Source organism: Mycteria americana, chromosome 5, assembly GCF_035582795.1.
Source record: "Mycteria americana isolate JAX WOST 10 ecotype Jacksonville Zoo and Gardens chromosome 5, USCA_MyAme_1.0, whole genome shotgun sequence".
Taxonomy (NCBI): Eukaryota; Metazoa; Chordata; class Aves; order Ciconiiformes; family Ciconiidae; genus Mycteria; species Mycteria americana.
In genome coordinates this window covers 70,428,091-70,440,281 of record NC_134369.1, presented here as the reverse complement: position 1 = coordinate 70,440,281, position 12,191 = coordinate 70,428,091, and the positions used below count along the sequence as shown (strand labels likewise).

The 12,191-nt window shown below is 55.7% G+C and overlaps 1 protein-coding gene across 2 annotated transcripts; it reads right to left on the bottom strand.

Annotated features, from left to right (window-relative positions):
* Positions 1-7,954: 7,954 nt before the first annotated feature.
* BMP4 (bone morphogenetic protein 4) lies at positions 7,955-11,042 on the bottom strand. 2 transcript variants are annotated; one of them, XM_075503922.1, is made up of 3 exons: positions 10,881-11,042; positions 9,993-10,369; positions 7,955-8,992 (listed from the first exon to the last, which is right to left on the bottom strand). In XM_075503922.1, the coding sequence occupies exons 1-3, from the start codon at positions 10,907-10,909 to the stop codon at positions 8,151-8,153; spliced, it is 1,248 nt and encodes a 415-aa protein (XP_075360037.1). In that variant the 5' UTR covers positions 10,910-11,042; the 3' UTR covers positions 7,955-8,150. The 2 variants fall into 2 exon arrangements, with proteins under 2 accessions (XP_075360037.1, XP_075360038.1); XM_075503923.1 differs by having other exon boundaries at positions 10,877-11,011.
* Between the last annotated feature and the right edge of the window lie 1,149 nt (positions 11,043-12,191).

Genomic DNA, 12,191 nt, shown 5'->3' with positions numbered 1-12,191 from the left:
ACTGTCTTTCAAGGAACGCTGCAGTGATTATTTTTAATACTTTTAAACACCAAAATAAATAGCAACTACTCAAGCTGTATATGTTAAGTCTCTTCAAATGATACCTAGAAATACCTGTTTCTGGTCCCCCAAGTCCAGAAGCGGGAAGGATCCATGTGTTTCACAGGATGTCTTGCTCAGTGCCTCTTCCAGACCCGTTCATGACCTGAAGGCTCTTGTGTAAGGCTTTCTGTGATGAAGCACAGGAGCACCGTGCCATGCTGGGTTGGAGCTCTTTTACTCAGATGCCCAAGCAGGGACCAACCCTCATCTCACCACTGCATCTCACCACTGCAGGCAAGTGACGCTCAGGTTGGCTGTTGGGTCCATGAGAACTGAAGCAGGAATAAGGGCATGTCCGAGAGCCCCGGTTTTCCTTTTCGATGTAAACCAACAGCAAGAAACTCTCCTCCCAGCAGCATGGGTTCCCCCCATAGCAGGTCCAGGGCACAGCCCCCCAGAGCCCAACCACATGAGCAGCCAGTGCAGCATCGATGGGGCTGTGATGCCTCCATCAGCCCCACACCCAACCCACAGCTTCAGCCATTCACCCCCTACTGCCCAAAGAGCTTTCACCAGCTCTGGGAAGCATTTTACCTTTGCTTACCCCTTACCCCATCATGACGGCTGCAGGCTCTCTTCACAGGTCCCTCAGCCTGAAAGCAATAGGTCCACCAGTGCGGTCAAGCTCAAAGCTGCGGCAGGCGATGGCGTCGTGGCTGGTGGGTGCTGCACGGCCGCCTGGGCTGTGCTGCGCGGGACCCAGCAGCTGCGAGGACACCCCCAGCAAAGGGACAAGCTTCTGCCCAGCTCCAGCTCCATCACCTCGTTGACCAGCAGGAAGAGCTCTCTGCACCACGCAGAAGCACTTGATGCTTAAGCAGCGTATTATAAGCACATAGAGCATTGCACCCACATGCCCCTACGTACTCAGGATGGAAGGAGGTTTAAGACATAAACTCCAAAAGACAGGAAAGAAAGTACATGGGTGGCTCTTCGTGGAGCTCCCCAGGCCTTCTCCCTTGGAGATAACTGCTTCGTGGGGCATTCAAGGGGAGCGTTTGCTTCTATGTAGTTAATTCACTATTAAAAGCGATGCACCCAGCGTGTCCCTGGGTGGGGGCTGGCCCCAGCCCAGCGAGCAGGAGGCAGCCCCTCGCAAGCCCTCTTGTACGCACCCGTCCTGTCCAGGGCTCCCCCAGCGAGCTGTATAATCAATTTAGCACGTCTTAGCTAATCTTGGCATGAAGGATTTCACTGATTTCAGTATTAAATAGCAGGTGTGCATTACAGCGCAGACAAAACGAGCAAAGCCAATAAAAGCAATGCAAAATGCCCACCGTCTTCCATATAATCTAATATGTAAAACAGCGCAGCCTGTTTCAGACAATTACTTCATAACATACAAGCTCGTGTTACTGGAAGGAAAGGTGAGGGACAGGTGGATTACTTGGAAAAGCACTTGCTCTTTGCCTGTGGGACTCCAGACCGAGCTGAGCCTTCAGTTTTCAGCGACAAGAAGTCTGTGGTCTCCATTCAAGCGTGAGGGGAGTAATTCATGTTACCGAACGCATTCACGAGGTGTGAGATTAGATAATCAGGAAAGGGCAGAGCTAAAACACGCAGGAGCTCAGAAGGGCTTTAAATCCCTGCCATAAAAGCAACACAAAGGCAATTATCTGAGGGCGGTGTGGAAAGTCCTGCTCCAGCCAGAACCCACCCAACAGCATCACCTCTGCCTGAGACCGGCTCGAACATCAAGCCTGGCTGGAGAGGAGAATGCGTGGGCCCCCTGCCCAGCCCTGAAGTGGCTGGGGACGGAGCTGGGAGGCAGCTGCCCACCCTGCTCAGGGGCCTGGGGGAGCAGAGGTCCAAGCAGCACCTCTCCTTGAAGAGGAAAAGGGGTGCAAAGCCCTTTACAATGCTGCAAAGGAGCCCCGAGTTGTATGTGCACGCAGTGGTATGCAATGGAGCGGCCATCAGTCAGCCAGGCCCTTCCCAAACTTGAAGATGTTTGATGATGAAGTGATGCATTATCTTTTGTAGGCCCAGATGCATGCTTTACAAATACATTTTTACAATTTCAGCAAGTTGATGAACTTGCTAAGCGATTGTATCAGTGATCTCCATCCTCCACCGCTATTGCCCAAACCCTCTTGACCTCCTGGAGCTGGCACTGATGGAAATAGCACCAAGAAGGGTGAGCAACAGCAAGGAGCGCCTTCCACCGAAGCGAATAAAACTAAGGGCCTCTTCAGCCTGGTGAGGGCACAGCAGAGGACGAGGATGATAGATTTGGCAGAGCAGAGGAGATGCGATCTCTGGTGCAGAAAAGGGGAACAGGAAGCAGGGGTTCACTGCGTCCAAACCCACAAGAACTATGGGGCATAACTATGAACTTCTAGGTGATGGTTTCAACACAAATAAAAGGAAACGGTTCAAAAGGAATGGAGAGGCAAACCGTGGAAATCACTGGCACAGGATAATGCTGATCTGAAAAAAATATAAGGTTTATAAAGTAATTCTATAAATTTCTGGATGTAAAATTCATGCTGACCTGTTAAATGCAATGACCCTAATTTTGGCTCAGGAAGCTCTGACCTGTAAATGGCTGGAGGCTGGTGGGTACTCCGGAAAAACATCGTTATAGGCTTGCTGTGTTCCTGCCTTCTCCTAGAGCACTAGGTGGACCTTTGGAGAGAATTAGCACAGACTTTTTTTTTTTTTTTTTTTGTGAATGTAGAGTAACATCGACACTTTCCATCCATAGTCTGCTAGAACCGGGAGCCAACTTCTCCTCTGGGAACCGTGTGGTCTCCCTGGATCTGCACATCTGTGATCTCCAGGAAAAGGGGGAGACCAAGAGTGGAAAGGAAACTCTGCATTTCTAAACATATCATGTACCAGCACCTGAATGAAGAGAAGACTGGAAGAAATGCTGAGGATGTAAATACAACCAGCCAGCTACAGAGTACCAAAGGCAGGTGAGCATGTCGAGATGCAGCCACACCTGTAGCGCATGAAGAGATCCAAAATGTCAGGCTGGGTTTGGATAAAGCTTTCCTTGGCTCCCTGATGTTATGGAAGAGGCAGCTCATCAGAGGTCCTTTCTAGGGTGAAATCCTACTGGTGGTGGCTTTCAGTTGTGCAAAAGGTCCAGGCAGCCCTTGTGGTCTGTCCTCCAAGCACAGCTCCGGGGCTGGGGATGATGCCTCTGGTGGACCCAGATGCCAGGGGCTCTCCCCTTGACTCTGCTGCCATTGCTCAGCAAACAGGCTCAGAGCAGCTCTTCGCAAAGCCAAGCCAAAGTCCTGGGAGGACACGAGGGATCGATGGGGCCATGCCCTCCGCAAAGCTGTTCTCATGTAAAACACAGCATCAAGGCACGGGCAGGAGGCAGTGCACAAAAAATGCTGACAGCGTGAAAAACAGCACGGGGCTCCAAGTCAGGGCAAGTTTTGGACAAACCATGCAGAACCAAAGTCCCAGCACATGTGTTCATCTGCTGGGTGGAATAAATGACTCACGGCTGATCCAACAGAGCCAGAGTTCACCGCGGCCTCATCCCTCCTTGGGCTGTGCTAAGGTGCAAGCAGTGATTGATGGATTTTTCCCTTCCCTGCTTGTGTCTAGGTGGATGCTCTGCTGTCAAATAAGGAGCAAGTTTGAGGTGCTTCTTTAAGAAGCCAGGTGAAAATAACGTATTAAAAAAATCCTATTTTACACTTCCAAACTCGAATGCGGGATCCATGAAGGGAAGGAAATATCCAGTGTCTGGGTCATTTCTGATACTCCCTGTCATTATCATGCCTGCCTAGAGAACGACATGGACTTTGTAGCCTCCTCTTTCATTATATTATGCAGGAATCCACCACTGGTTTGAGGTTAAGTGATGGATCTTCAGAAGGACAGACTCAAGACCGGAGAAGGGTTTTGTGTCTAGATCACAGGACAGGGACTGAGGTGGTCAGATACCTCTTCTGGCTCTGCCTGCTCTCCATACATGACTGTGCCCAAGTCTCTTCATCTCTCTGTGCCCAAGATCCTTGACTATAGGAGGGCAGTAATATCTCCTCATACGTGTTCAGGTCCTGTGATTTCAGATAGGGCCTATGCACAGCGGAGGACCTTCAGACCTGCTATCGTGCTATGAAACCCCAGAATAAAGAGAACAAAGCATCTGTCGATGCCAAGATTCAACAGTTTTTCAAGCCATCACAGCTAGACTGTGCTAATCGTTATTGTAACAGGCGAGAAGTTTGCCAGAGGTGTCCAAGCACTGCAGTCAAAACGAGAAGGGCCTCTGTCTCCCTTTGCTGGCTGCGTAGCAAAGCCTCTGTGTTCGTCCCAGAATAGCAATGTGCAAACCTCGGTGCTTCTCTTCCAAACCAATCTGCGTTTTTAGAAACTAATTTGCAAAGCCTCGGACCCTGTGGCTACAAGCAAAGCCTGGCTGTCTGAGCAGCAGTCCTCAATTACGGCATCTCCAGGACAGCAGCTTTTCTCAAAATGATGCTGTAAGCTTTGACTTGGGGGCGAATTTTCGCCTGGGAGAAGAAAGTCCCGCCAGAAGACTCTTGGGATCCTACAAGCCAAGAGGGGAGGGGTTGGGGAGAGGATCAGGGTAACCACAGGTCTCCGGGGGGAGCTCCTGACACATGGCAGAGCCTGGGACCCCGTTTTCTAGCACACCTCACCCTGTGCCCTCACGGGTGCTCCAGCAATAATGTTATTGCACAACGCCCAGCGGCCTTCACCAACAACCGCTGTGAACAACTCGGAGCCACAGGAGGTTAGCAAACCCTGCTGAGATATTCTCCTCATTTCCTATATCCATAAGCCACACAGACTTCAGCATGACGGTACTTTTCAGGTATCAAAAGTCTTTTCAAACAGCCTTCCTGCGGGAGGCACAAAGATGAAGGCGCATCACGGTGAGCCGCAGAGCATCCACCATCCAGCTCACGCTTCTTGGGATGCTGGACTGTGGGCCACAGCTGCCAGGAGGACACACAGATGGTGGGGAAGCGGCTGCACACTCACCTTCAACCCGTTCCCCTTTCGTTCACAGCTTGGACTGGATAAGAGGGGGATTAAACTGATATGCCTTATCTCAGACCTTCCAGGGATTTCTGTGCCAGCCACCACAAACAAAGCGCTCGTTCGCTCTGAAATAAGTAACATTTGCACATAATACGTTCCACGGTCAGGGGAATTATTGCACTTATAAAGCAGATATATTTGTCATACTTTTAAGCAAAGCTAAACACTGGCTATCTGAGACTAAACCAACACTCCAGCCCTTCTCTGCTGCGTGAGCAAGGTAGTCTCTCGTACAGATAAGCCAGCAAGAAACCAAATCGGCATGTCTGTGGCAAGCAGCACTCAGCAAACAGACGGAACCGGTCATCACGCTAATTCCACAGCAAAGAAAGGGACCCGGTTCTGCTTTCCCTGACAATTTTGTTGTATTTTCCTGTTTTTAAACAATTTATCGGATTGAGAATTTTGCTAAATGCCTCTCTGATCGCACGAGGCCATAGAGCAGTCTGGCACCCGTGTGGGACAGAGGGATGGAAACACACGGGGAGGGAAACCCTCAGCCCCTGCACTCAGTTTGTGTTAAACACACAAGTTTAGATGTGCTCCACTGAGTAAGCTGCTTAATGCATCCACGAGTATTTTGTTCTATACATCACTTTTACTGTCAGCTGGTTTATATCCACAGTTTAGATTCTTATAAAATTTACAAAATTGAAATACTATTATTTTTTTAAAAAAACAGTTGTTTTTCCTACAGTTTCTGAGCAGAACACCCCACGTAGGATCTCACCAACCCACAGCCAACACCAGGGCAGGAAAACCAAAGCAAAGGAAAATCTCCAAAGGCCGCGCACACGTCAGGACAACCTCTCCCCTCGCAGCACCTACGGAAAAGCAGGTGCCTCTGCTTCCACGGGGCTGCAGCTTTGATTTCATCATTTAAACGCAATGCAAAAAATAAGCACCAAAATAAAGAGATCCAGAAAGCAGCAGGAACGCAGCAAAGCAGCTGGAGACTTCTACGACGAGAACGATCTAAATCCAAGAGCCGTTTGCGCACATGCCGCTTCGCTTTGTAACACCCTCCCGGCCTTCAGCCTCCAGGACAACCCGGGATGCACCAACGAGCAGGGAAGCAAACCTGGGAGAAGCCTCTTTTCTTTAACTTTTTTTTCTGTTAAAAAGCACAGTGATTTTTTCCCAAGGCACCCTCCCACAGCGCCTGCCCCACGGCCCCAGACCCCCTTTCCCCGGCCCGCCGGGGTTATCGGCGGCGGGGCAGATCGGCAGAGATGTGTGTAATTGCCCTGTCAGGCAGCTGAAAGGCGCTCGCCTTTAGCTGATGCCACTTCAAAATGAAATTCTTTCTTTGGCATGGCTATGTCTGATATGCAGGCATCAAAGGGGAGGCAGCAGGTCGCCGATGCCCCGGGCCACACATTTCCCTTCTAAAGGCAGGAATGAAGTGTCAGCTCGGGGCCGAGGGGGCCCCGGAGACACGGCAGCAATAACCCCGGCCCCCTACACGCGCTCCAGGGCTCCCCGAGAGTGCGGGGATCCCCCCAGTCTGCTTGCACCCCTGCAAGCGCCCACGCTGAGCCCTGCCATGCCAGGGACGCTCGGTCCCCGTAGCCAGCACCCATCGCTGGCTCGGGGGGTGCCGGGAGGCTGTAGGGACCCCGCAGCACCCCGCTGGGGAGGCACAGAGCCACCCGAAGGCTCTCCGGCAGCGGAGGGGACCCTGTGGCCTGCTCCTGTGCGCCGGCACCCGGTGGGATGGAGGGGTGGAAAAGCCTCGCTGGCACAGAAGAGGTTGAGGGCTGTTTCTTTTTGTTTCCGAGAGAAAGGCAGGGCTGTGCTCGCCTCCCCCCGCAGCTCCCATCTCCTCTCTCCACCTGCACTCTTCAGGGAGCCAAGGCTTTTGGCAAGCTTTCCACTCCAGTTTTTATTGGTTTCAACTAAGCTGCCCCTTTCGGAGGGTTGGAAAGCTTCAATCATTAAAGGAAAAGAAAAAAGAAAAAAAAAAAAACAACCAAGCATCACGCACCCTCGCCCTGCTCCCCTCCCTTCCCACTCCCGCGATCGCTGAGGACACAAGCCCCACGCATGCACCCCACGGCACAGCTCCCTATTTTCCAAGCCAAACACAGTCCGTCCAATGCGTTTAAGCGAGGGGTTTCAGGCCCTAGATACCTCCAACTGTACCTGCTCAGCTCTGATCACCTTCCTGCTCGGAAGCAATTTGGAAAGGACACAGCACAGGTAGCTATTAGCTAACACATATTTAACTGCTCCAGATATCTTTTTTTTTTTTTGGCATTGTAATGGGGCGATTTGATCTTCAAAGGACCCGTGCAAACCTTTGAAGCTTCCCAAAGAAGCCAATCTCCAGTGGGGAGGGAAAGAGGGGGGGGAAATGTTAATAGTTTTAAAACCTGGGGAATCCTGAAGATGGACGAAGGGTATAAAACCCAGTGGGTTTAGCATAAAGCCCTCAGGTAAATCTTCACCTTCTTTTCAAATGCATTTTTGGTGGGTTGCTTTGCAAACGCTTGGGCCAGGTTAGCAAGGTCGGCTCTATTCCCAGCGGCCGGGAGAAGCAGCTCTTAATCTCCAGGGACCCTCATCTCCCACGTGGCGCAGCCCCAGCACAGGGGGATCCGCGGTACCTTGGCAAGAAATAGAAAGACTAAAATTTGCAAAGCCTATAAGGGGAAAAGGGGTGGGGGGAAAGGGGGGGGAAAAGGGGGGGAGAAGATGCGAAGGAGAGAAGATACATTCCCTGCTGCACTCCCAGCCAGCACAGCCTCAGCAGCACCCTGAGAGGCGAGACACAAAATGCATTTACCTTTAAAATAATGACTCATTTTATTTTTTTCTTTTAATATGTAGTTATAAATATATTTTGTCAAAATATATGATCATTATTGTCAAAAACATTTGCACATAAAGTCATAAATAAGGTCAAGGTGAACGTTTAGTTTAGAGAAGAGTCCAGCTATAGCAAGCAGTTCTGGGGTGGGACGGGAGGGAGAGAGAAGGGGAGGAGAAGGCGGCGGGGAAGGGGGTCAGCGGCACCCGCACCCCTCCACCACCATCTCCTGGTAGTTTTTCAGGACCACCTTGTCATACTCATCCAGGTAGAGCATGGAGATGGCGCTCAGCTCCGTGGGCACGCAGCAGGCCTTGGGGATGCTGGAGTTCACGGAGTTCACCAGCGTCTGCACGATGGCGTGGTTTGTGGAGTTGAGGTGGTCGGCCAGAGGGAAGGGGCAGTCCCCGTGGCAGTAAAATGCCTGGTACCCCGGGGGTGCCACGATCCAGTCGTTCCAGCCCACATCGCTGAAATCCACATAGAGGGCATGGCGACGGCAGTTTTTTTTGTTCTTGCGGGAACGCTGGTGCTTGGGGCTCCGGCGGGCTCTGCGGGTCAGCGCGTGGCCTCGCCCGTCGTGCCCAAAAGTGACCAGGAGCGGCCTGAGCTGAGCCCAGTCCCCGCGCCCTTGAGGTAAAGATCGGCTAATCCTGACGTGTTTGCCCTGATGAGTCTGTGCATGGTGGAGGTGGGTCACCTCGATCACCAGCCCGTGGTTCGGTTGCTTGTCCTTGGTCCACCGGATCACAGCCGGGCTCACATCAAAGGTCTCCCAGCGCGTCACGTTGTGGTGCACCAGACGCGTGTCCAACAGGCGCGTAATGGCCTGAGCGTGCTCCGACAGCGGCTTCATCACTTCGTAAATGTTTATCCGGTGGAAGCCCCTCTCCCATGCCGCGCTCGGCTCCTCCACCTGCTCCCGGTACAGCCGCAGCTCCGCCGAGGAGATCACCTCGTTTTCCGGCACGCTGCTGAGGTTGAAGACGAAGCGGATCCGGGGCGCCTCGCTGGGACCCGGGACGCTCTCCAGGTGCTCTGGAGAGGAGCAGGGCGGGGGGGGGGGGGGAGGGGGGGAAGCGGTACGAAAAGCAAACAAGAGCACGTCAGCCTCGGGGCACCCAGCCACAGCCCCCGGCGCAGCCACAGCAGCAGCCACAGCACGCACCCACGCTTCACCTGCCCGGCAGCCGCCGGCACCGCTCCGCTCCCCTGCGCATCCCTCCCAAGCTGGACCTGGAGCGGCTCCTGCCCCGGCACCGCTCGCTCGCCCTCCGCATGCCTGTGCCCGGACCGGGTCGCCCCTTCCCATCTCGCTTCCCCTTTTGGGGAGGCTTTTCCCCCTTTGCTTTCCCGCCCCCAGTCTCTCCAAAACTCATCTCCCCGGCGAGGTGCGGCGCCGCGGAGCACAGAGGTGCCTTGTTATGGGGCGCAGGGGGCAGGGGGAGAAAGAGAAGCAAATTCCAACGCAGTAATGATGCGGCTGGATTAATAATTCAGATTTACTTTGGAAAAGAAACATCCGCTAGGAAACATTTGGATCAGATTACAAGGGCCTATTGAATAAACCTTATAAACACACAGCTGTAAGTATTAAATTCGAGAAGGGGTTTTTTTTTTTGGATTTTTCTTTTTTTTCTTAAGAGCAAAACCAGGCAGCAATCGCTTTGATAGTTCAAAAGAAACACACCAGGGGCGAGATCCCGCCCTCACTTTACTCCCGCATCCGATCCAGAGTCATTAAATCCACGCGAGCCCAGGGAGTGACCCCGAGGCAGAGGCACCGAAGGAAACTCGCTGTTGTCAACAGAAGCGAAAGCACCTCAAAATATGGTCAAGCTCGGGTTAAGCACAGGATGCCGGAAAAAATACAGAGCAGCACGCCTGTCACCCACACACGGCAGGCTTGGGGGACGGTTTTCCTCCCATAAATTTAGGGCCGGGCACGTCCTGCTTCTAAACGCATTTGTGAGCTTCCAAACGCAAGGAAATCCCGATCGCTACTGGGGCTGGGAATTTACCTCCTCCCATCACTGACCTTCATGGTGGAAACTCCTCACGGTGTTTGCCCGGCTGGTCGATCGCTCAGGGTACTGCAGGCTAATTTCCTGGAGGCTTTCCTCCTCTTCTCCAGACTGGAGTCGATAGAGATCCAGCATGTAACTAGGAATGACGGCTGACTTGCTGGGCTGAGGCCGCCTTCGCAGCCCAAACATCTGCAGCAGAGTTGTTTCGAAACCCCGCAAGAGTTCATGGCTTTGGGCAGAGCGGCGTCCGGATCCGGCTTGTCCCTGAAGCTCTGCGACTTTCTTCCTGCCGGTCTCGGGTATCAGGCTAGCATGGTTAGTACCTCCTAGCAGGACTTGGCATAGTAGGATGACCATCAGCATTCGGTTACCAGGAATCATGGTGTCTCTGGGGTGTAAAAAACGCAACAACAAACAACAAGGAAAGTCAGGATGAGAAGCAACCCCCCCCTCCTCCTCCTCCTCCTCCTCCTCTTCCGAATAAACTTTAAAATAATAATGATAAATGGCAAAACGACATCAGAAGCCCCCGAGCGGCAGCAGGCGCGCCCCGGCGGGCAGGGATTAGCCGCTCGCCCCAGGTCGCTCGCCGCCCGGCAGCCCCCACGGGCAGGCGGGTCTCCGGCGCATCCCGGCCCCGCTCGCCCCGCCGGGCCGGGCCGGGGCGAAGCCGCGGCGGGGCCCCGGCGCCCGGCGGGGAAGGAAGGGGCGCCCGGCTCGGCGGGACGGGGGGCCGCGGGTTCGCGTCCCGCCGCCGGGAGGAGCGGGGCGGGGGCGGCTGGGGGGGGGGGGGACGGGGACAAGACCAAAATAAAGTTTAAAAAACTAAAATAAAGACCCGTGACGAAAGCCAGAAGTAAAGAGCGAAGCCGAGGAAGAAGAGGGCTGTACTCACTGACAGCAAGCAAGGCATATCAGCACAGTCCATGATTCTGGAGAGCCAGCCCGGACCCAGCGCGCCGAAAGCCTCGGGGCAGCGGCTGCCGAGCGCCTCCCGCGATCGCCGCCCGGGCGCAGTGCGGCCGCCGCCGCCGCCGGCCCCGGTTTTCTCCCGGCCCCGCAGTCACGTGGAGCCGCGCACCCCGCCAGCCCGGCCCGGCCCGGCCCGCCGCCCCCGGCCCGCCCCCGCCCGGCCCGGCCCCGCGGGGGACGGCCCGGCCCGCCCCGCCGCCCGCGCCAGGCTCCCGGCCCGCGGCGCCCGCCGCCCCGGGGGGGGGGGGGGGGTGGGGGGGCGGCCGGCGGAGGGGCTGCGCCCGCGGGTCGGGACCCCGCCGGGGCTGGGGCTGGGCTGCGGCGGGGCGGCGGGCGCGGGCCGGGCCTGGCGCGGTCCCCCGGGGGGTTCCCCCGCTGCGCTCAGGTGCATCCCCGGGGGACTGGCACGACCCGAGGCGCGGGGCCCCGCGGCCCCCTCCTGCCCCTCTCCCTCCGCGCACGGCCGGCGGGACCGGCGGCGTGGGTGCCCCCGGGGCGTCCGTGTCAGCGCACGGCCCCCGCCGAGCACGCCGGGCCAGGGCGGCGGGCGCGGGGCGGCTGCCGGGCGGGCACCGCGGGGCCGGCGGACCCGCCGGGAGGCCGGTTTGGGAAGGGAAGCTCGGGAAGCGCCCGAGGGAGGAGGGAGGGAGCGCTTGGGACCGAGGAGCAGCTGCAGGGAGAAAGGGACGGCGCCGGAGACCCGGTTCCTGCCGTGCTCACAGCACCCGCCGCCCGCCGGGCCCCGAGGGGCCGCGCCGCTGGAGACCCCTTACACCTCCCGGGGGCCGGGAGCCCGCTGCCAGGCCCGTGGATTATCCCTGCTCCCTGCCCTGGGTTCCCACCCGCCCTCCGGGTTTTCTCATCCTTCGCCTCCCCCTTCCCTCCCTGGCTGCCAGAAGAACTCTGTCCCCCCTTCCCGGCAGGCCAGGTTCCCAGACCCCCACCTGGATGTGAAGCAGGCGCCTTCCCAAGCCAGCACGGGCTGTGTACGGCCACAACGGGCTGCTCCAGCACAGGGGTCTCCTGGAGGAAGGATGCTCCCTGCCCCGCAGTTCAACCCCAGCATTGCCCTGGGCCATCTTTGGGGTTGAGACTAAAAGCCAGGCTTCCCAAGGCTTGAGGCTGTTCCCAGGTGGGGTTTGGGGACAGACTGGTCTGCCACTAGCACACGTCAACTGGACACACTGGGGGTGATGTACGAACAAGGTGTGGAGAAGGCAGCGCCTGGGAAAGACCCC

What these genes read in the sequence shown, in the direction of transcription:
- BMP4 (XM_075503922.1), bottom strand. Translation starts at nt 10,909, where the DNA reads ATGGACTGTGCTGATATGCCTTGCTTGCT. An exon ending in GCTGATATGCCTTGCTTGCT is followed by an intron (nt 10,370 to 10,880) that starts GTCAGTGAGTAC and finishes TTTACACCCCAG; the next exon opens with AGACACCATGATTCCTGGTA. An exon ending in GAGGAGTTTCCACCATGAAG is followed by an intron (nt 8,993 to 9,992) that starts GTCAGTGATGGG and finishes GCTCCTCTCCAG; the next exon opens with AGCACCTGGAGAGCGTCCCG.